Source organism: Podarcis tiliguerta, assembly GCF_965153285.1.
Source record: "Podarcis tiliguerta genome assembly, chromosome: 5".
Taxonomy (NCBI): domain Eukaryota; kingdom Metazoa; phylum Chordata; class Lepidosauria; order Squamata; family Lacertidae; genus Podarcis; species Podarcis tiliguerta.
The window spans coordinates 45145493-45170209 of NC_139538.1; the positions used below are offsets into that span (position 1 = coordinate 45145493).

The 24717-nt window shown below is 41.9% G+C and overlaps 1 protein-coding gene across 1 annotated transcript in view; it reads left to right on the forward strand.

The window, feature by feature from the left end:
• Window positions 1–24717, forward strand: part of SORCS3 (sortilin related VPS10 domain containing receptor 3) — a 405333-nt gene that overhangs the window by 215330 nt on the left and 165286 nt on the right. Inside the window, exon 4 of the mRNA XM_083441626.1 lies at window positions 2007–2165. Within this exon, the coding sequence (XP_083297752.1) occupies window positions 2007–2165 (159 nt within the window). The remainder of the gene's footprint in view (window positions 1–2006; window positions 2166–24717) is intronic.

Genomic DNA, 24717 nt, shown 5'->3' on the forward strand with positions numbered 1-24717 from the left:
GAATCCTGAAAAGGTGATTTAGTTTTTCCCCCAAATAGGGATTAGAGGTGACAACCTTTTTCTCTTTTATTGTGCAATATGGAAGTCCTTTGGGAAGCAAAAAGAAATAAAGGCTTATTTCCATGGTATACTGAGCTTTTGTCACAGCGGCCCCAGAGATGATAGAGGTGATAATTCCTATTGAACAAAGTTTTTGCTGAAGTGAGGCTTTGAGATTCTCAAAGCTGATTTTTAGTGCCAAGCTGAAATGCTGCTAGCCTGATCTTACACTCTGAAGCAACAGCAGGTCTCCACAGACAAAACTGCTTGTGTGCTACGATTCCAGTTGAACACAAAAAGTACATAATCTGGCACGGGGAAATAAAATTCAGCTTCCTGCAAATTTCAGCTATCAAAAACAAAAAAAAGGGAATATGTCTGAAAATATATGCAGGAAAGCTGATCATTCTAATTTAATGGATAGTTGTTCTTATCGCTTGAAAGACTGTGTGAGCAAGGAGTTGCTGAATAAGATAAGAGGTGGAGCTTAGTCACCTACATAGCTCCTTGCTCCTCGCCATGACTATGAAAACTGGAATAAATTATGCAAAATAGGAAATATTGCAGAATAGATCATGCAAAATAAGGCATTATGTAAATTTTTCCTTCTATGAAATTTATACCAGCTGTAGAATAAAGCTTTCCTTGTTGCAGAATTTTGGCACATGCGATAAAAATCGGTGACTGTGGAGTATTGTACAGACCATTGCAACCATTTAGAGTTAGCTGAAGGGGTCACATTGAACCTTGTCACTGTGTCTGCCTAATGACAGTGGTGAATTCCTAGGTAGAATGCTTTCCCTTTTTTGCTATCACCAGTATAAATAATGAGCTGATCTAACAAGCTAGTTTGTTTAGTTTCTTAAATTTATTACTTCCCAGAGCATAATCAGAGTAAAAGCATCCCATCATTGCTGCTGCCCAAATGCCCAGGAAAAGAAAAGTGTATTTGTCTGGCATCAAAATGATGACAGAGTTGGTGCTACATGGGCCTTTCAGGGAAGAGCAGTCCATGGATGGAAGCTGCTACTCTATGGAGCTCCTTTGAAGCTGGTGCAGAGAGTAGTTTGTCAGATGACAATCTCAGGGTCCATGTAGGTTTGCATGAGGAGAGGTGATGTCGTGAAGAATATCCTTGTACGAGCCAAGAGATGTCAGTGTCAATTGTGCTATCACAAAGGGCTTGCCAAAGGAACTAAGTTTGGAATAAAACATTTTCATATACAGTATAAGGCCTTATATAGAGTGGATTGTCATATTTGATATTGACACTATTATCACTTCAGATGCAGAGTTCAACATTTGAGCGTGGAATATGAAAATCATTCACTGGGCAAAATGTTTAAACCAGGAGTGGGGTGCATCTTTCAGCCTGAGGGCCACATTACCTCACAGAGAACCTTTTGGTGGCCACATGCAGATGGTGGGCGGGGCCAGAGACAAAGGTGGGCAGGGCAATGGATTTGACTCTTACCTTTGTACAGTTATACCCATGCAAAAGCCATAGGGTCTATACATCCATCCACCCCTCTCCACCATTCATACAGGCAAGAGTTCAATGGTGCATTCCAACTAGGCAATGTAACTATATACAGGGGTACCTCGGTTTAAAAACAGTCCTGTTTACAAAAGATTTGGTTTACGAACTCTGCAAAACTGGAAGTAGTGTCCCGGTTTGAGAACTTTACCTCCGTCTAAGAAAAGAATCCGAATGGTGGGAGGGCACCAGTGGCGGGAGGACTCATTAGGGAAAGCGCGCCTTGGTTTAAGAATGGTTTCAGTTTAAGAACGGACTTCCGGAATGGATTAAGTTCGTAAACCAAGGTACCACTGTAGGGACAATTCTTACATGTAATGTAACTACATAGGGGCAATTCTTACCACATGATAATAATCTCAGATTAGAACCAGATATGTAGCTAAGCCTATTTCCACCTTTATCCTGTCTTTTCTTTCTTTTTATATAGATAATGCTCTTGAGTGATCCTGAGATTGAAAGTAGCATACTGATCAGTAACGACGAAGGTGCCACCTATCAAAAATATCGGCTCAGCTTCTACATCCAGAGCCTGCTGTTCCATCCTAAGCAAGAAGACTGGATTCTAGCATACAGCCTTGACCAAAAGGTACATTGCTCGTGATATATCTTTGCCTCGTTTCAGATGCAATGCTATACCAGTATTTAGTGCTATATGCACTAGAAACTGTAAGCCTTAGGCGCAAGTGCTCTCTCTTCTCTGGTATGATAGGAAACATTTAAATTGTGAATTAGAGTCCAGCAACATCTCATCAGCCCCAGCTAGCATGACCAATGGCTAGCCATTGTAGTCCAGGAATATCTGGAGGGCCACAGGTTCCAACTACTGTTTAAAATACAGTTTGTTGAAACAAGCCAGGATCAAACCTAACCTATGGTTTGATCATGGTGATCAAATCATGGTTTAGAGTTTCCCCAGACAAACTCTGGTTAGTTTAAAACAGGAAGTGAAAGCTTCTGGCCACTTCCTTTTGGCACATTTGGAAGTTGAGAAGGAAGAAGGAAGCAGTGCCTGAACTTTAGGCCGCTGTTGCTCATTCATTGTATACATACTATCTGGTGAATAAAAGTCTGGAGATGTACTGTCTAGTGATGGCAGTTCATGCACAGAAAGTTTTTCTTTTTGTGGAGTATCTGTATCAGGTACTCAACAGGAGAAAGAAGATTGCATCCAGCAGTGGGGCAAAGCCTGAAAAAATACTTGGTTAACACATTTACATCCAAATGCACCAGCTTCTTCTGAGTGGATGAACATGCATTCACCAAAAAATAAAATAAAAATTATAATAATTTTTATTAATTTTTCATTAATAATAATCCAATATAAGCCACATTGATACAATACCAGATCATAACACAATTAAAAAAGCCAATTATTCCATTCCAAATTAAACATTTTTGGGTGACTTCCCATGTTCTGGTCTTGGGGAGATGCTATTGTTGTTCCTTCTCCTGCTTCCATTCTTATTTAATCCAAATAATACCATCCCAATGTTATTCCACTGAACTTTAAATGGTGCTCCCAGGTCCCTGCACAGGGTATTCACCTGCAACTCTCGTTTTTTTGCCTCACACTATTGGCTTCCCCATTTCCAAGCTTGCAAAATGATTTCTAAACATAGGAATTTAAACTACTCTTTGTGGCTGTAGTCAAGGGCACTCATGGAGTCATGGTATACTGAAAGCAAAATTGCAAAGGGGTCAAGTACATCTGTGCTATTTGTCTTATTTTGAGCTATGTAGAACTCTTCCGTGTTTTAATTCTCATTTAACACAGCTGCCATCCCTGTTTGTTGTAGCACTGTCAGGTGCAAATTGTAACAAAACTGCAGTCCTTTATTATGCCTCAATCCTTAGAGAAAATGTCAATAGGATTCCAGAAACTTAGAAGCTCTGTTTAAGCATTACTCACATTTTAAGAAGAAAAAGAAGAAGGGGTGGCACTGTAGTTTTAGTTCTGCCTTACTATCCCATCTCTCCCCCGCTTCCAGTAGCCACATGTTGCACATGATTGGGTGAGCTGAAAGACAGCTTATCAGTGGCAGCGCCAATTGTTGTGGGAGAGCTGGGGTGTGCTTGGAGGGGGCGGTTCCTTTCTGTGTGGTTGGCTGACTCTGACATTGGTTTCAGATGGTTGATAGGATTTCCTAATGAAATCCAAAAATTGAATTGGCCAGTGATGCCTTTCTGAGAGACGGGGCTCTGGGGACAGGCTGGGTGAAGCTTGTCATAACAGGTCCTCCTTCACATCACTAATCTGGCACGACTCTTATGTGTGGCTTTCTGCTCACATGGCCATAGGCAACATGTGGTTTCTAAGGGCTGAGGGGAGAGGGCAATTCACCATTGGGGGAAGGTCTAAAAGCACCCCTGCTCCTTGTTCTACATGCCTATTCTGAGCAATGCATGAGCAGGGCTATACTGTCTGAAGAAAATAATGTTATCCCATAGACACTGTAATGTTGACGGCAGAGATTTGTCATGAAAGATCATCTAAAAGGATCTCTGTTAGGAACAAACACATTAGTTGTCATTTTGGTGATGGGGTTATGCATAACTGTTGCAGGATATGGATGAGAGGGTAACTGCAGAGAAATAGTCTTGAAATAACAACAGATTCAAAAGAAGTGCTCGCCATGTAACAGCCTGAAATTTTTCTCGATGGATGTTATTGATGGGATGGCAATTGTCGGTTGTTGCTTTTGCAGAAACCATGCTCCCTCTGTTTGTTGCTTTTTCTTCCCCCTAAAAGCTGGATTCTGATCTAACCCCTGCTGCAGTGCCTCTTCTCCCATTCAATTTAGCGAAGGGGCACATACTGTGAAGTGCTTTCAAATGCAGCAGGAGCTGACATACACCCTTTAGTACTCTGCAAAGCATCATGTATATGGATGATGGTGTTCAATGGATGGGTGAATAAAACAACATGGAGCACCAGTTTATAATTTTTCAAGATATAGTCACACCCATTTTCAATCTTTTTAGAATACTGAATTATTTGCAAACATTGAAATTAGCAAGTTCCCCAACCTTGTCAATGCATGCTTTAATTCAAAAGCTGTGATTTGTTCCTCAATTAGACCAGGCCAGATCTCTCAGGGAAACTTCAGTGTATCTTCTCTCTTCTGCAATGCCCCTTGCTTTAAAGATACCATGTATCCAACACATCCTAAGTTCTTCTAGCTAGAGCTGGACCATTGAGCTCAGAGAAGCAATGAATTGTGGTCACATTCTTTCCCAAAGCTGAGGGAATATAGAAGCATATATGCCTCAGATGGTCTTGCAATCTAACAAAAATGATAGCAATGATCCCTAGGCTTTTGAGGGAACAAGTACAAAACTGCTTTCATATGGAGGTTTCTTTTGGGGTGTTGGATATGCTCATTACAAGTATCATGACTCAATGATGTCTTAGTATTGGCGTACAGCGTTTTTGTGATCTCCTGTTTGTCCATGCAACAGATGTTTGGAATTGTGAGCTTTGTGTGGAACACATTGTAACGTTTTCCACAGTGAACTTCTACCTCAGATTTTGGAATGTCTGTTGGAGCATGCACAAGAAGCAAGGGAAGTTCTTTGGCTCAGCAGTTATATTTGTGAAGCGTCCCGGCTTTCCCTTGGAGAGTAAATTCATTAGTGGCCCATTGAACAATGTCTCCTGTGCTGCAATATACCACAGTCCCCAGGTCTTTTACTGCCTGACCTAAGTAACTTAATGCACTTTAAAGTGTTCTATTATATACTGCACCAGTAACCACAGATAATAACTTGAATATAGCCTTTACCTTGTTAACAGAAGGCACCAGGTTCACATTGCTATTTCTTTGATGATGCCACAGTGACATTTGCAGATGCAAAGCCACTGTAAATGTAGAGTTCTTTACTGTGCCAGGCAGTCATTGTATGAAAGGACTTAGCCAAATGTCAGTCCTTTTGCAAGCTCAGATGTTCGGTGTATCCAGGAATTTCGCAGTATGAATTGAAAGACCCAATATATCTGTTTGATGTTGCTGAATGGTTTGATGTTACTTTTAAGCTAGAATATATATATATATATATATATATATATATATATATATATATATATGCCTGTGTTTGGACAAAGACCACGGTAATAAAGAAACAAATGATCAGCTGCTGGGTATATGATGTGTCTGTCAGGAAACTCAGTGGTAATCCAGGCTAGGGTTGGTTTGGGTTAGAATACCCAAATTCTATAACTCCCCACTCCTAAATTGTGAGATTGAATGTTCCAAATTCTGCACTGATTTTTGTGTGTGAAAGGAGCAAATATATGTACGTTCATTTTCTTTAAGAACATAAGACGAGCCTGCTCAACCAAGCCAATGGGCCATGTCATCCAACATCCTGTCTTACCGTGGCCAGCCACATGCCTTTGGGAAGCCTGCAAGCTGGACATGAGCAAAGCAGCCTTCTGCAAGTCCAAGCGACTGGTATTCAGAGGCATAATGTTAAAGTGGGGGGGGGGGTGAGATCATTTTTCGGTGACTGGATGCTGGCATAAAGACCTCAAGACCTTCCCCTTGTGGTCTCTTCTCCCCATTCCACGGGTCTCGAGCCACTACTCCACCCCTCTATACTGCTGAGTATGTGCTCAATCACATGGTCTGCTTTTTAAGCTCAAAGGGTTATCTGGTAGGGGAGATAAAGGATGCTGGCATGTGGGGCAGCTATGTTCACATTCTCAGCAGAACTCATTACCTTGGGACATGCCATGGCTTTAGTGAGGAGGCTGTTTCAGAAGTTTGATGGTGGCAGTGGAATTCAGCTTTGGTTCAGAAATTCATAGAACTGATAGAATCGTAGAGTTGGGAGGAACCATGAGGGTCATCTAGTCCAGCCCCCTGAAATGCAATACTCTTTTGCCCAACATGGGATTAAGAGTCTCATGCTCTACCGACTAGCTATCACTTTCTAATAAATGGCTTATTACCAAAAACACCTGCCACAATGTTGCTAATCAAACAAGTTGTAAAATGCAAGAGCTTGGCAATCAAAGGCCTCATCTTCCACTAAGTATATTCATCATCAAGATTCTTCATTAATCTATATATCCCCACCTATGAGTTGCTCAATTAGATGTTTGAGGTAGTATGGCAGTGTGCCATCTCAGCACACCTGGTAGTCAATCTCCATCCCAGCAAGGTCTTCCCAGTAATCACAGTGCTGAAATTTGAAAGTCTAATTCCACGTATGGAGTCATCATGACTTCCGAGACTGTATAATGTCTGCATGCATTTAAAAGAATGACAAGAAAATGGGTTGTATGGTGGGGAGCAGAGAGAGGGAGGGCAAGGCAAGTTACATAGACATGAAAGTTAGAAGCAGGACTCCCATAATTCTCAAATCTTTTCACAAATCTTTTCAAAGTGAGATTTAAACCCCGTCTTAACATTATATGCACTACTACTTAACTCTAGATCATTGACAGTAGCAAATCCAGCCCCTGATAGAATCCAACAAACTAACAGCTACCTTAACAGCTTACATAATTACCATCTACTTCTTTTCAATAAATATTTTATATCTATAAATATGGAGCTCTCCTTAGATGGGCTCAGAATAAGCTGAGCAATTTCTCACAACGTTTGGGCGAATGCTCATCTCATTCCACAGCAATGCAACTTAAATCAGATCCTGTCATATCACCACTGTTGAGGCATGGACAGATCCAGTAACTGGCCCAACCTTCCCACTCACCCGTGAGCCTACCGCTGGAGTCGCAGTGCCAGTGCCAGGCAGAAAAAAAGATTCTTCCCTCCCACAGCTAGGGTCAAAGTTGGAGCCACAGTGTCAGGACTGTGCTGTGAGCAGCAGTCTCTGAGATGAGCCAAGACAGTGGTGAGGGCCAAAGAGCAAACCAGGAGGCAGGACTGAGGAGTAACTAAGGATACTGGCCAGTCCTCATGAGGAATTTGTGTTCAATCCAGACTGGGCCGGAAGAGGAAGCATTTTATATCGCTTCCTGCCCAGAAGGTTCCAATTGCCAGCCTGGGTGGGCAGAGTCAGTTCAGAGAAGCTGCCACCTGCAGTTCAATGGGGCAGCTACACCCAGATTCAGCATTTCCTGACACATAGCTAGATGATGATGATGATGATTCTGTGAACCTTGAGATCTTATGATGAAGGGCTGTATATAAATCTAATAAAATAAATGAAAAAAATGAGAGAGCTGGTGTGTGGGCAGAATGGTTGGGAGACAGAAGGTTGAGATGCCACGGACAGTGGATAGGAGTTGAGCTGTCAGACTAGAATTAAAATAGCAGCATGAGTTTCGTATTCCAAGCCAAAGGATTATGAAACTCGACAACAGCTTTGCATTTCTTAGCCTCTGCTGAAGGTTAAGGACCTGATGAAGAATCTATCCACTGCAAATTCCATTATAGAATGTGCATTATGCGGTGTAGATGGTTAGATAAGGCATTTTTATGCACTTCATGCCTGTGTGACAACCGGCAATTATGTAAACCTTTGTTACATTTAAATGCAGTCTAGCACTTGGAAAGTGTTTCCTGTTTTCAAAACGGTAATAGTCTGCAGAAACTTCAGCAGTGCCACGTCTCGCTTCTTTTCTGTACACATCACTAGATTGTTCAGGTTGAAACTAGAGGTATTTTACCTTGTCATGCGCTGAAATAAAGTGCAGCGGCTATCTTTTATTCGCTTGCACTGAGCAAGTATGAAAGGAGGAGTCTGGGGGATTAAAAAAAGATGTTGATCCACATATGTTGACTGTAATAAGCCAAGGTACAAGCCTTCTGGAATATGGCTTGTAGGAAAATTGTGGTAACAGCAGGCAAAACCTTATTACTTGGTCTTCTGTCCTTCTCGATGTGAATAGCACCCAGAATCAAATACAGGAATGAAGTCAGTGAGCTCACAGTTCAGCATCATGGCAGCAAAGATCGTAACGGTACAACACAGGAAGTGGACAAAGTCAGCTCCATATATTTTTCTGCCTGAGTTGAAGAGCAGGATGGTTTGCACTGCACCATACTCCTCCCCTAATTTCATACATATTAAAGCCAAAAGCCAAACATACTGGCATTTGAATCTTAGACTATACCTGCACCTTACATTTAAAGCAGTATCACACTGTTTTAACAGACATGCTTCCACCAAATAATCCTGGGAATTGTAGTTTTATTGTGGGTTCAGAGAGTTATGCAGGCTAGCTCAGGCTGCATGGCTTACCTGCAAGTGTCCACTGTCCACCATTCAGCATCTGCAACCTGAGGCAACCGCCTCACTCTACCTAATGGTATGACTGGCCCTGGAAGCTGAGTGATACTCCATGAAACCATTGGTCCATTTAGTTCAGTTTTGTCTAAGCTGATTGGCTAGCCACAACTTTTCATGGTTTTAGACAGGATTCTTTTCCCGCTCTTCCTGGATATTTCAGGGAATCAATCTGGGATTGCATACAAAACATGTGCTCTACAGCCCTTCCCTCAAATGTACACCCATAAGGATTTGAACCAAGGTCCTTTCAGAATCTAAGTAAAAAAATCACACCCATAGAGAGGCAAAACACAATGAACAAACACCTCAAACTCCCATTGAAATCCAGTGCTTTTGATAATATGGAATATTGCTATCATGGGCAAAAGACAACCAATCAGCTTTAAGTTTCATATGGCCTTGCAAATGTCTCACACCTTTTTGGGGTACTTGAGCCTCGTTTGTATGCTGCTCAGAGCCCACAGGAGAAACGATAGATAAAACTCTCAAATGTAGATCAATGTGCATTGATTGATTTAAGCAAATGGAGGTGATATGAGGGAGAATGACTTTCAGCATGAGAGTAATATGCACAGCAAAAAAGATGAGTTTTTGTGAGATGTTTTAAAATGATTTAATCTTGTAAATGCAATATATTTAATATGATATAGTTCAGTTGGCTTATTGTATTTATTTACTGACCTGGATTGTAATGTAAATGTTTAAAAAGTAGAGTGAAATAAAGAAAGTGGCCCTCTATATTCTTCCTCCTCCTCCTCCTCCTCCAGTATTCTTATATCTCCCACATTTTCCCAATCTGCTGCTCATGGAAGCTGACGATCAATAGAGAAACAGTTATAGAAAATAATAATGGAAAATAATGTATCATTTAGACCACAAAGTCATAAAATTCTCTCTCTCTCTCTCTCTCTCTCTCTCTCTCTCTCTCTCTCTCTCTCACACACACACACACACACACACACACTGCAGGCTCCTTGTATAAACAGAATCCCTCACCTCCTCTTTTATATCGCCCACTGCTCAGACACATGTTGTCTCCAGTGAACAGCTAAGACTTCAAAGCCTAGTACTTAATAAATCCCACAGCAATTTAATAATCAGAAATGGTAGAGGAAATACAGCAGAATAATCAGTTAATAGTACAGCAGTAAATTGCAACACAATAATCAACTAACAACAGCAAACAAAATTACGCAGTATTGTACCTTACCATTCGCTTTTCCCTTCTGTGGTAGCAGCAGCAATATTGGGGGGTGGGGGTGGTGGTTTGACGGTTTATGGTATTATATACTGCCATTCTTTGAGAGGAAGGGTAAGATATAAGTGGAATTACACACACACAGGTGGGAGTGTCTGGGCTGCTGTGTCCTTCTTGTGCTCCCTTCAGCCGTAGGGCAGCTGAGAAGGACATGATGGCTCACGATGGCTTTCACCTCCCAAATCTGTGCCTGGGGCAATGCCCCCCACCCCCCCGCCATGCTACGCCACTGCATTATTATGCATAATTCTATCTTGTGTAGCACTACCTTGGGATCCTATGGGATGGAGGGCAGTATAGAAATTGAAGTAACAAATGAATATATAACCGGCCTGTAAAATGCAGTTATGTGAATCATTATGGAGAGTGTAAGTATAGCCAATGGTTATACATCAAAGATCGAATGTACCATTGCCACAAAGATGATAATAAAATGAATTGGAAAGACAGTGAAATGTTAAATTGCCTGTCAATATTAGGTGACGTCTGTGGCAGGGCAAAAAAATACAAATATGGCAGTCAGCCTCTAAGGATCGCTAGCTGCTTGATCTTACCTATAAATGGTTTTGTGACTACGTTACTGGATACCATATCTTTCAAGCTGGCAGGGTTTACCACAGCATGTTTAATAGGGCAGATATGCAAAAATATTTGCTGTTGAAAAAGAAAATCCCAAGTTCAAGAGTATTTAACAGCAACTTGGGGAAGCAATTTCTTGAATATGGTAATCATGCAAGGAATCGGAATCACTTAGCTTCATTTACAAATCATGAATATGTAACAGTGCCTTTAAATGAAAGGATGGCTAAAACAGAAATAGTGTTTGCTCAATTCATTAAAGAGAAGACAATTTATCAGTGCCGTTTCCCCCACCCTTCCTTAAAGAGCAGCCGTATGCAAATACTAGAAAATCAAGACCCAGTGTTAATTCTTCAGCGTGATGAATATTTTTATAATCCTAATTAGCTCTAGTCATTTAGTCTCGCAATTTCCCCCAATCTAGCCAATTTGAAATGAAAATAGATGCCTTGATTACCAAACTCATTAGCAAAGGAGACCCCTTTCCCCAACTGGTTCCCTTTTAGTGCAGATACTGTCTGAATCAAGTGTGGGACACTTGTGTTGTCAACTGCTGCAAGTGGAATAAAGCCTTAATTGTAGGGACTGTAAAATATTTGTGTTGCTGCACATTCCATTGCAGTGCAATGCATCACTCACTGCCTGTAAGAAAAACAACTTTTTAAATGTTTTAATTAAGTGGAGTTGCTACGCCAGGTCATTTTTATAAAGTCAAATGTCACAATGGTTTCCATCTGAAACATGGAAAGTGTGAATGTCGACAAGGAGAAGTATGACTCTGCATTTATCATCCCGATTATGTTAATGCTGGTAGTTTTAAAGGAAGATGAGGAATTTAATTATGCAGCAGCAACCCGCTTATTTTGAGAAGTGCCACGATGCATTCTGCCCTAGCAAAACACTGAACTCTGAATACATGATTTGCCTTTGCAAACAAACGAAACTGACTGTGAAACCAGAATAAAACTAATGAATTCTTTTTCCTGGAACCAAATCTCAATATGTTTTCCCCAACCCCTTGAAATGGACAAGTCTACCTAGAATAAAATCATTCTAGGTATATATAGTATCTCCACTTCCATCTATGCAAGCAGCACTTGTTTATTTTAGTTTCTGGTTATTTTGGCAAATTTGGTTGCACTATTATTATAGGTTTGATGTCGACTTCCTTTCACTGGGGGGGGGGGGGGAGGGAACAAGCCAATTGCCAGTCTGCACTACTTTTCTTTCCTTTGTCTGCAAAGCATTGCAATGTTTGTGGACAGGGTGGTTGGAAGAGGCAAGGCAATAGGTAGGAGGATGTTTCAGGTTATAGCACAATCTCTTCAAAACTGTACATTTGGTATTTATTAGTCTCAAAAGAGAAACATCTGGAAGTCCAATAAAAAAATATTCAGAAAGGCTGTGATAATCTTCACATTTATCTGTAATTTTGAGTGTCTAAATAATTTGATTCTGCTTGAAGAGCAGCACTCATTTGCCATTCTTCCCTTCTTGACTTCAAACGTGCAGTTTGGTGCTGTTTTAAGTTTCTACCTTCTATTTCCCTGATAAGTGACTGAAGTGACTGCCTCAGGTGGTGGGAGCCCACTGAGATCCACACGAGACATATGCCACCTCTTCACCTGCTGCTGAAGATGTCGCCTGGGTTAATGCCACATTTTGTGTGAATTAGGCTGCTGACATTCTCCAGCTTCCATGGTGCCAACAAGGATTCACAGTGACACAGCTGAAGTAGCTTTGCTGAATCCATTCCTGACTTGCACCCAAAGTGCTTCCATTTTGGAGCAGGAAGGCTCCTTGAAGAACAGTAGTGAGTGTCAGAAGCTGAGTGCAGTGGCATCCCATGAACTTGTCACTTAATACATTACTGGCTATTGTTCTTTTCGATTTTACCAATTGATTTAATGCATTCCAGTCATTTTAACTCCACAGTTATATTTTTATATCTGTCTGTTCTATACACCACCATTATATTTTTGAATGGTGTTGTAAATTATTTGAGTGACTAAATACATTTGCTCCCATTGGGCAGCCGGGCTGAATTTCAGGTTAAACAGTTAGAACAGAGCAGAGAGGAAGAATCCCCTGCCACTTCACTGTTTTGTCGATCTCCTGCTTAGGATCCCACATTTCTTGACTTGACAACAGTACAGAATCCAAAATTTTTCTTGCGACACTCTGACTTCTGTCACCTTCAGCATCTGCTCAGCTCAGCTGCTGACTCTGCTGGGCTTTGTCTTTCCTGCTGACTGTGGGCAGTTTGGGTAGCTTTTGCCCTTGCTCCAGGCACCAACTTGACTAGGTGCTAGGATTTTGAAATCTGCTGATCAATTCCCTTTGGGGACTCTTGTAATCAAGAAGGGCAAGATTAATCATTGAATGTAACAGTCCCCCAGGGGAGTCATGTTGTGGGGAAAGCAAGGTTGCTTAATAAACAATTAGGTGCAAATTGAAACTGCCTTCAGCGTCATTGGACAATGAAATACATTTACGTTGGTTGACATCCATCTGTTTCGGGAGACAATGGAAGAAGAGGATAATACAAATGTACTGGACAGATGTCTTACCACTTCATTCTAGTAGAGAAGAGGTACATGCATATTTGAAAAAAAGACAACCAATTCATGCTTAAGGAAAGGCAAGGAGCTGTAATATTTTTAATTAGATCATAGCAACCAAATAAACACTGAAGAAGGGGAAACAAAATATAAAAGAACACGGTAAAACAATTAAAACTATGTACTAAGATGGGTTTATAACAGAGCCTGTTAACACAGCGCAATATGTGACCCAGTACTGAGCAATGAAAAGAATAACATCACAGGTTTACAGTATACATGCAGAATCAATTAACTCTGTCTCATCTAGTTGTCTTCTGATCTTGTCATTCCGATGCTCCACCTACACTACTGCCTCATTGTCACTTTAAATTGGTTGCAGCTTGCTAGTGCTCACCTGTCTAAAGTTCTCCTCCTTCATCTCTTCCATCAGTTTATGTTGCAAGTGTTCAGGAAAGGAGTGGTGTCAGTTATGTACTCTTTTCTCCTCGCTCTCAAAACAGGAAGGCACTTCTAAATACAATGTCCCCCTTTCTGAGAGTCCACACTGAAGACAAACTCCCATGTGATGAAAATACCTAGCACCTGATGGACTGTCTTCTGTGGTAACATTTATCTTCTGAATCCATAAGATGAAGTCTCCATCTGTGGCAAGCTTTGGTGGTCAAGAAGCAGAAGCAAATGGGTGTGCATGACTTTCACACCTGCAGTTTGCACCCCTCACAATAATGTCCAGAGAAGAAACGTCTACATCACCACAGTGAAATACGAGAAGCAGTATACTTATCTGGAGCTTGCACATTTCTTTTCAGGAGACATGTGAACTCTCCTCTTCAGGCATTATGCCAGAAGCATCAAAACCCAATATGTTGGTGCTGATATGCTTTTGCAACTTCTGGGTGATGCAAGAAGCCACCTGGTTGTGAATCCATACAGTTAATCTCTTGCAGGATGAGGAACAGAGCATGGGTTTGCACAGAAAGCTAGGACCTCTGTAGTTTACCAGCTACATGGAAGATACTTGAAACCTTTTTCTTTTTACCAACCAGTCTATGTCATGTGTGTGACACTGAAAGTCACGTCCCCGGCATGCTGATTTCCTATACCACCTGGGAGGCCTCCAAACTTCCTTGAGGAAGCAGCTACCCAGGCTCACACCCATTGAAAACAGAGGTTTTTCTGTAGTAAAACGTGGTTTTGTCGCTTTCTAGTGGTTGGTTGCCAAGGGACCAGACATCAGGCCTGACTGGATTTATTTGAAATGTCCAGAAGATGGCGATATTTGCCTTCAAAAGACGTTCCACCTGTCATGACTATGTGCTACCTGACTAGCCTCACCACAGGGACTCTTTTCCTCCTACCCCATGATTTCAACAGTGCATTTATTTTGCAAAGCCTTGAAGATAGATGTACTTCAGAAACAATTTTAGAAATCTTATTCGCTGTATATAGTTGAAATTCTAATTCTGGCTGCAATCCTATGCCTATTTAAGCTCTCTTAAGCCTAGAGAGTTCCATAGCATTCAGTACGTAGGGACAGGTTGATGCTGCCATTTCTTTTTCTCTCCTCCTCCTCTTTGTTCGTATTTCTTTGAGCATCATGCTTAATTTTGGAACTTGCTTTAATATAATGCCTACTGTTAAGCAGTTTTGACTGCAGAAGTGAAGGATGTTGTTGTCACCTTTAGCTGTGATATTGCTATTTAAGACAAAAAATTAGTCTAAGGTAAGCAGCTATCCAGTGGAGCAGATGTGGTTTGGATCCACCGAAAAATCAAGAAAACCAATGAGGTATGCAGGAAACTTCACTGTGAACCAGTTTGGTCATTAGGCCATATCCCCAGCTATCATAAATCAAGGCATTGTTAGGAAAGGAGCTAGAGAAGATGTTGTATCATTCCCCAAAACAAAACAAATGGCATGTTCTGATTGTAGCACCAAGTCTTCTGTTATACAGCCAGCTTGCTAGGGGATATGTCGAGGCCCCGTTGAGCTAATCTGACTCGGCACACATCACTTATGCAGAGATAACAATCCCTCAAAATCTATGAAGCTAGCAACAGCAAAGGTCACATCTGCAGAAGCCTCTCTCTCTTTTCTTCTTGTTCAAATTGTTAGGTATGGTCGCAGCTCGACCTTTGGAGGCTGCCAGATTCATAAAGGTGAAAGGAACCTCATGGGCCATGTAGTCTAGTCTTGTGCTCAGCAAGAATGCCGGCACCAAATTCATCACCAAGAAAGTGACCATGCAGTTTCACAGAGCTTAAAGCCATGCTGCTCTTTATAGCAGTGAATTAGCATTGGAAATAGACGCCATGTCTCGCAATTCAGCCTCAGTGCTGAGGCTGGTGTTTTTTTTGTCTCTTTTTCTTTTAACCTTTTCTCATGCATATGGATAGGCAGAATATGACCAAATTGGGATAATTCTCAGAGGCATAGTGGAAAAAGATCAGGGGTAAGAAGGTAGAAAGGGGGGCGGGTTCTGGTCTCTTGTGAGATCTTCATTGTCCAAAGGCCTTTAAACACAAATTTGCACTGACACATCAGGCAACATGTCTGTGGAGGCACTTGAAGAATGAGGGAATGGGGAGTATTGGGTAGATATGTTGCAGGCTAACACTATTAGACATGGTCAATCTCTGCTGTATTTTCCCCCCGGTAGTCCTTGATGTTGGAGGTGTACTTTCTTTTCAAGACACAATAGTCTTCATAATGTAGATCTAAATGTAGATCTAAAGTAAACATGGATTGAATGAATGGATAAAACAAACAAGGATAAACTTGCACCTCAAACTTATGATGTGATAGGGAAAAGCAAGCCCACCCCTTGCTATCAACGTGCAGGGAGGTGTTTTTGTTCTGGTGTTTTTAAAGTTAGGGCAATATTCAGAAATTAGGTCCTTCACCTGAAATCTAAAGTGATAGTGGGTAGTATTGAACTAACTTTTACTAAGAGTAAGCTTCTTACTATTAAAATTATTGGCCATGACACACTTATGCCTATTAATTTCCATGGTGTACTTTGAGTAAAAGTTAATTGAATGCAACCCAATGTCTGCTCTGCTACATCATTTGGCTGCATGTGTAGACCAGGTCAAGTTGTGCATGAAACTGCTGCCTTAGAATAAAGGCATAGAGGGAAAGACATGGTGGGAAATAAGGGCAGGCTGGAAGTGCTTCCAATGGCTTCCAACGTCCTCTTTGTATAATTGCAGAGGTTATTTGTGGAGAAATTCAAGTTTTATTTATTGTGTGGGCCATAATCAGGGTTCTCTGGGTGAAAAAGCCACTAAAAACAATTTTAAATCCCTATCCCGACATATAGAATAGATGTTGCTTTGGGTACCTAGGTCGGAAGCTGTGAAGAACTTGATAGGTAAAAACCAACATTCCAGATTAAGCCCAGAAGTGGACTGGGAGCCAATGAAGGCAATAAAGTACTGGTGTCTTCTGCTCATAAAATGAGAATATAAAAAGGATTCCTGAGGGAATCCCTGCAAACATGCTAGCCTTGCAATTGGTGATTTTCCCCCCTTCCTGGCAATCATTTTCCAGCACTGTAATAGTTACTGTTCCAGCTGTCAAGCCAAATTGTTCTGACTGACTCTGGCATTTGCGGAGTTACATTTTTCATTTTGTTCATTTGCAAAGTCTCTGTTTATTTGATTTTTGGCAAAGCTTGCGGGGGGACAGTGATGGAAAGGAGACACCTGCTTCATACACATACTGACGAGCCCTAATCTGCTGTATTAATCCTTTCCCTGGTCACAGAGAAATTCCTCACTGTGGTGCTCTGTAAAGAATCCCAAGATTTCCATATGCTGCAGTAATTAAGGTGTTTCCTGTAAGAATGCATTGTGACTCGCGTGCTGTATATTAGTGAGTTGGTATTTTATTTCTCCCTTGTTGCAAAATAAAAATAACTGCCACACATGCAGTCCTGTTACATGATAAATTATTATGATTTCCCCAGCTGATAACTTTCAACAAAATAAATATACCAAATTTGTACACTTATAGCAGTATTCAGTGGTGCCTAGTGCCCATCAGGACTGGTAGGGCAGAAGGTAGGAAGACCAACAGCAGGGGGAGCCAGAGCCAGCTAATTATAGTTTTGTCTCCCTCCTCCTTCCTGAGTTCTACAAGCGCAATACTGAGGAGGAAGCTGACAGACAGTGTTACCCTCTGGACTGCTGGGGGCAGACTGAATGTGGGTCAATACCTCATTTGTCCTAATGCACCAGCCTCCCCTGGGGGCACCAGCCTCCAGAACTGGAGAGATGGCAGTGTGTATGTGTGTCCCCATGAAATACACTCCTCCACTTTACCATTTTTTGCCCTTGGAAGAGTGTTCACAAGAGAGTGGTGAGATGGTGGAGAAGAGGAAACACATATCTGCTGCCAAGCCAACCTGACTAATGCTCTCTTGCTCCAATTCAGTAATGCAGAGTGGACTAGTTGAGGGAGAATATGGAGGGCCATGTATAAAACAGTGTTGGCCAACAACATCCAATGAACATAAAAAGAACCCTGCTGGATCTTTTCAAAGGCCTATCTAGCTAAACATCCTAGTTCCACAATGCCCAACCAGATCCCACCAGGGAAGCCCCAAAACAGGACATATTAGCCTTTCTCATTTGTGCGTAACTGGTACTGAGTAACTGGTACTCAGCAGCATGTCTACCACTATGGTTTTATAAATTGCTGGAAGCCATCCACAGTGGCTGGGGCAACCCAGTCAGATGGGCACCATATAAATAATAATGTTGTTGTTGTTGCCTCATGGCTTGAAGTTAAACTGTGCAGACAAATGCATAGCCTCCAAAACATCCTTCAAAAAGCTCCACAAAAATTGACAACCAGCTGATAGATGAATCTAGCAGAGTGCTTTGCAAGGGACTTTTCAGGACCCTACAATCAGCTGGTTGCCAGGTCTTGCAAAGCCCCTTACACAGAGTTTTGCAGGTGCCATCAATCAGCTGACTGGTGGCATTTGTAAGCCCCTTTCAGTTGAACCAGATCTTGTCCTGCCCTTAATTGCAGAGTAGGTGGGTGTGGCTTGGTAAAAATGGTCTTGCGGGCCAAATGGCGAGGCCTGGTGGGTCTTATGAAGCCCACAGAACAGAGGCTTCACACCCCAGTTTGGGAAGAAACAAGGTGTTTAGGCTTCCTAACTCTGGGTAATAGGTGAGCTTAGAAATTTTGCACTTAGGCAAAACTGAAAAAGACTTACCATCCTCTGCAATTGCTAGCAAATGCACCTCAGAATTGGTCAGGCTTAAATGAAAAGAATGCATCACACAACGGGGCATTTGAAGGAAAACAAAATTATCTTTGCTTTAGAAGTATGGCTTCCAGTTCCTTTTCTGTTGATGCTAAAGAGATTTTATGATGTTTAAACACTTTATGAGCAATTGGAGCAAGGCAAATGAAGGACAGTGTTTGAGTGCCCCAAGGGGAATATTGGTCTTTCCTGTATTAGATGGAAAGAATGTATTTTTTTGGCATGCTGGTTCACAACAGCTTTGCCCCATCAAACCTGCTCGGAGAGTTGATGGAACTGATTAAAATCACCAGTGCCCCCTGTGGCAGACACGGCCATATGGTGTTTTTAACTGGGAAGGAGATAGTTGGGGAAGAGACAGAGTCATGTGGAGAGGAAGATCAAATGCTTAGTTACTTTGCTGAGCTATTTCACTCCCTTCCCATGTGCTGATTAGACTGCAAGGAAAAATGAATTAAACATGCATTGACAGGGGATCTAAAAATCTTCATGTTGCTGATAATGATTGCTTTATACATCACAGAATCCACCTTTCAACTATAGAATCTAGGCAATAAAATTAGGAAATGCTTGCATGTTAGTGGATAAAGGTTTTAAAATATGCAGATAGTTTCCAATTGTGGCAAATCAGATGCCTATGGGAAAGTTATGGGCAGGGAATGAAAGCAACACTGTATGTGTCCAGCTAATGTGCTTGTATATAATGATGTAGCAAACGTGAAACTATTACTGTACCCAGAAAATTAAGTTGTAGATGAGACTAAGAGGTTTTATGAGATTGAGTGGAAATAATCCCCTAACTTCACAGCCTTGTTTGCAGATCATAAAACTCTGCCCTTCCTTTAGCTGATATTTCAGGAGTGTCACAGGAAAATGGACAAAATTCACCTGTTGGCAAAAAGAAGGGGAAATGAACTTTTCTGTATTTCTAAGCCTAGAAAACCAGCTCTCTAACTAGCGCAGCCAATAATCAGGGATGATGGAAGTTACAGTCCATTTCTGAAGGGCCACAAGTTCTCTACCTCAGGGACTTTGGGGACACAGCCCCATCTTCCAGCACATCCCTATCTTCCAGCCCTCTGCTGAGGCTTTTCTTCACAGCTTTAGAGGAAAGCAGGGAAACACCACCCCACTGCCTAGGTAACCAAGAAATCCTAACCATCTTCCCAAATGACACAGAAGAGGCAAATACAGAAGTCACCTGGTTCCCTAGGCAACATGGTGGCACTCCCTGTGTTCTGGTGCTGTAAGGATGTCAGAAAGGCCTCTTGCAGCACGGTGAAGTTTCCCCACACTACCTAAGCAAATGGGTAATGCAATGCTCTTGGACTTCTTCCCACACAACATAACTGTATTGTGGTGTATATGAAGGGGAGGGCAACATTTTTCAGGGGAGTGGGGGCACCTGTATAGGGAAGGAAGAAGCTAAAGCAGCCAGTACAATGTTGTGAGCTGCCTCTCAGCCCACCAAGAAAGGTCAGTGCAATGATGGACAGGAGGCATGGCTTCCAAGTATGTTTGTGAGCACAGCTCAAAATGTTGGGGCTGACCTTTAAGGCTTTGGCCCTGCATACCTGAAGGAGCATGTCTATCCCCATCATTCAGTCCAGACACTGAGATCTAGCTCTGAGGGACTTCTGGAGGTTCCCTCATTGCGAGGTTACAGGGAACCAGGCAAAGAGCCTTCTCAGTAGTCGCACCCACCCTGTGGAACACCCTTCCATTAGATGCCAATGAAATAAACAACTATCTGACTTTTAGAAGACATCTGAAGACAGGGAAGTTTTTAATGTCTTACTGTGCTTGTTGGAAGATGCCCAGAGTGGGTGGCATATAAATGTTGTTGTTAATATTCCAGTTGCAAATGTGGTCACCACAAAGCAAACCTGAGTTGATGAGGTCCTGACAACAACTTTAGATGGGAAAAGGCATATGAAGTGGGATTAGATGTCGAACTGAGAATGGGTGATGCCTTCTAAGATTTCCTGAATGGCTCAGTCTAGCTTCTCACTCTTTCACTGGCTCTCACTCTGATGTTTGCTTGATGGGAGTTTCATTTTTGGAGGGACAGAATGTGGTTGTCAATGAAATACCATCCATATTGGGGAATTTTAGTAAATACCTGGGAAGAATCTACTTTAAACATTTTTTTGACCCACTGCCAATCTGGAACACAATCAAGTCTCACAGACCATAGTTATCAGCTTGAAACATGCACAAACATCTGGGCATGGGAGATTTGAAGTTAACAACTCATTTATCATTCATATAATTTGACTTCCCTCCAAATCCATGGTGGGTGATGAAAAACTAAGTTCACATGCCCCCAGTTTTGGCTGATCTTCTCTAGAAAACTAAGGCTGAGCAATTAGCTTGATATCACATGGTGGGATGGAAGCTTAAGGATATGGGGTTAATGCAGACAAGGAAAATAAAAAGTGACTCTTACTATCATCATTGTAAAACCAGGTGTAACAGCTTTGTTGGTAGAACAGCATGACAAACAAGAGACCAGCACTAATTTGAAAATAAATCAAGCAAGCTTTGAAGATGCACAGAAAACTTCTTTGGTATAAATATTTGCAATCTGGATCCATAGCTACATTTGAAAAGTAGCTCTACATTTTGGAAGCTTCTTTAATTTTTTTTTTAAACAGTGATGTTTCACATACTCTGTATTTCTCACTCTGGAATAAGTCACCTGAGAATCACCAGTTTTGAAAAAATACTATCCAAGGGATACAGGGGCAGATGATATTTGTCACATTAGAACTACAGCTATCAATTCATAATCTAAATCCATGGAATTGCTGTGATTTTATTCAACTGTAGTACCTGCTTGGTGTGTGTGTGTGTGTGTGTGTGTGAGAGAGAGAGAGAGAGAGAGAGATATAATTTGCTCTTTGCCATTCCCAGCAGACTGATTCTTTAGGTAGCTAAAGAATGATCACGAATGAAATAGTGAGGATGGAATGCAGCAACTGCAGCGACCGTACAATGCTGCAACCCATAGCACTGCAACAACATGACTGTCATGATGAACAGACATGGTGTAATGGGTTGAAGTTTCTTCCCTAACAACAGCTACCATTTGCAAGTTAAGTCACTGAATGATGGTACACAGCATTGTTTGCAACACAGAAAGGAAACACAACACTGGTGGCCCTATAGGAAAACCCACCTATGTGGCATCCTCCAAATGGCATTTCAACCATCATATATAGCCTGTGGCCCTCCTGATGCTGTTGGGTTTCAATTTCTATGAGACCTAGTGAGCATGGTCCATGGTCAAGCATGGTGGGAGTTTATGGTCCAACAATACCGGCAGAGCCAAAAGTTCCCTGACATAATCCCTGACATAATCAGTGACATAGAGCCCTGCTCAGATGAGCCTACATGAGTAAGAAACAGAGAACGTACCTTCCTGCCAGACATTCTTGGTGGAGCATCCAACTCATGTCTGTACTATGGATGTCTCTTGTGCCTAGGGATGCAGAATCAAGAGTGCATACGTCTGAAATGCATGATTGCTGTCTTTCAAAATCAAGAAGTAACAACTGCATGGATCGAACTGGTGTCTGTTGGGTTCTGTGTTCATAAGCCTCTATTTCAACATATGGACTCCAGCAGGTGTAAGGACTGAGACTGTATGAACCTGCTCTCTATTGTAGAAAGGGCCTACAACTAGGTTCGCACTGAGCTTGTCTCAGCAATGCATAAGAAATAGTAGTAAGCTTCTATAAAAGACTTGAAAGTGACAGCATGCTATTGTAGCTGTGTTGACACCAGCCACTCAGTGTGGCACTGCACTTACATACCTGTTTAAGATCAGCATATCCTGTCATTGAGAGGATGGAATTTTTTAGTAATGTCCTCTTGAAAGAAACTGGGAAAGCTGTATCTCAGAATTACAAGCAGGCTTCAGAATGAACCAGCTTTCATTCCTACACCCTGCACACCATCCAAGAGCAAATGGCTTTCTAATGCCATCTATATTTCTCCTGGCTGCATTTGACATCTCCTCTGGGCCCCGAAAGCAAGGTGAACAGAAGGCACATGTGCACTCAGCTTTTATGCTTGCAGAAGCCTTTAGTTTATTGGCTTTCTTTAAGTAATGTGTAATTGACCTTTATATTTGCATCCATGATTAATTGTCGTCAAGCTGCGATGAAACAAAGTGGGGTTAAAGGGACCTTCTTCCCTTCTCCCCCCACCCAACCTTAATATCTGTGCAGTGTAACTGCTGCTTCTCTTGATTATCTGATTTCAGTAGAAATTCAAAGGGGACTGGTAGAAAGAATGGAAGAAAAGCCCAGCACCCTCAAATGAAAAGTCTCCTTCTTATCTCTTTATCTGAATCCGCCTAAAGGCTACAAGTTCAATTTAATTCGTCTACCATCAGTCAGCCTGAGATCTAATATGAAGAAGGGGGGGGGGGACTGCTCAGCAGCTGGTCTGGCTCCTGCAATGATAGGCAGAAGGATGCTTTTGAGCGAGTAACCGTAGGGCACATGACTAACTGCAATGAAAGGGGCTTACTGCTTCTGAGCTGGCCACATCTACAGCTGTTAAGAAACTTTTTTCTTTTCTTTTCTTTTTTTAAAGTACTTATGTGAGCCAAATGAAAATAACTGAAGCCAAATAGCAGCCGCTGTGCTTGATGATATTCAGTCGCCTGTGGAAAAGAAGCGACATTGTGTTTGGTCACACGTTGCTTCCAAGTGATATCTAATCCACAGCATTTGTGTATCACAAATATTGTTGGATTCTTACAAGTGATGCACTGAACGTTCTGTAGATCTGTACAGGAATGAAGCCCCATCTGCACTATGCATTTAAAGTAGTACCATACCACTTTTAACGGTCATGGCTTCCTCCAAAGTGTCCTGGGAACTGCTTCTTATTAAGAGCTTTCAGAGAGCTACAGTTTTCATAGTTCCCTGGGAAGAGGGATTGATTGTTAAGTCATTCTGAGAATGTGAAAGGCATAAGGGTATCCTAACATGCCTAAACACCCTTAACAAACTACAGTTCCCAGGATCCTTTGGGGGAAGCCATAGTTGTTCATAGTGGCATGATACTGCTTTAAATGTACATTGCAGGCCACACACACCCCATTCTTCCATACCTATTAAGTATTGTAGCACACCAATACAGTGGTACCTCTGGTTACGTACTTAATTCATTCCGGAGGTCCATTCTTAACCTGAAACTGTTCTTAACCTGAAGCACCACTTTAGCTAATGGGGCCTCCCGCTGCCGCCGCAGCACAATTTCTGTTCTCATCCTGAAACAAAGTTCTTAACCTGAGGTACTATTTCTGGGTTAGCGGAATCTGTAACATGAAGTGTATGTAACCCGAGGTACCACTGTAATGCTTTTCTGAAGGTAACCAAAGTTGAGCTCTTGATACTGAACATGGTCTGGAGTTAGGCTATCCTAAAGCCCCCCCCCCAACCCCAAACAAACCAAAAAACACACAACTCAATTCCTCTGCAGCTGCATACATATTTCTGTTTAATCAGAGTGCTCCTACCACTGGTTTGGAAGGTAGCGTCCACACAACATTAGCCACAATCAGTATCTGTCCTGTCATTTCATATTAAATACTGCTTGTGATGTCTTTCCCCTCCCCAAACCAGCTTCCATCTGAACTGAGAAAAAGAACACCCTAGCTATGCATTAAGCTGTTAACGCGTACACAGCCTGCCTCTTCCTGCCATTGGAGACTTGGTGTTTGGAAGAGGAGGCATTCAGCCCAGCCTTTGCACCCAGGCTTCGGAGTTCTTCCTCTGTAGGATGATCAGCTGATCCATCACTCCTGGCTTTCTAGCTGCTATGAAAAAGCTTTTGTTTTTGCAGGCTTTTGAGAGGTTTAGTTTTCCCACTATGTGGCTGTTTGCTCTGCTTTGGAATTGTCCCTGTTGTGTTTGTTTGTTATTATATTTGATCATTTTTATTGTGTATGGTTGTTTTGATGTGTATTTGATTTTCTTCTTCTCTTCGGGTGTTATTTCATACTGAAAAGCAGGAGATACAGTTAAGGATAAAATAATGAATTGTTTAAGTAAAGGTAAAGGTACCCCTGCCCGTACAGGCCAGTCTTGACAGACTCTAGGGTTGTGCGCCCATCTCACTCAAGAGGCCGGGGGCCAGCGCTGTCCGGAGACACTTCCGGGTCACGTGGCCAGCGTGA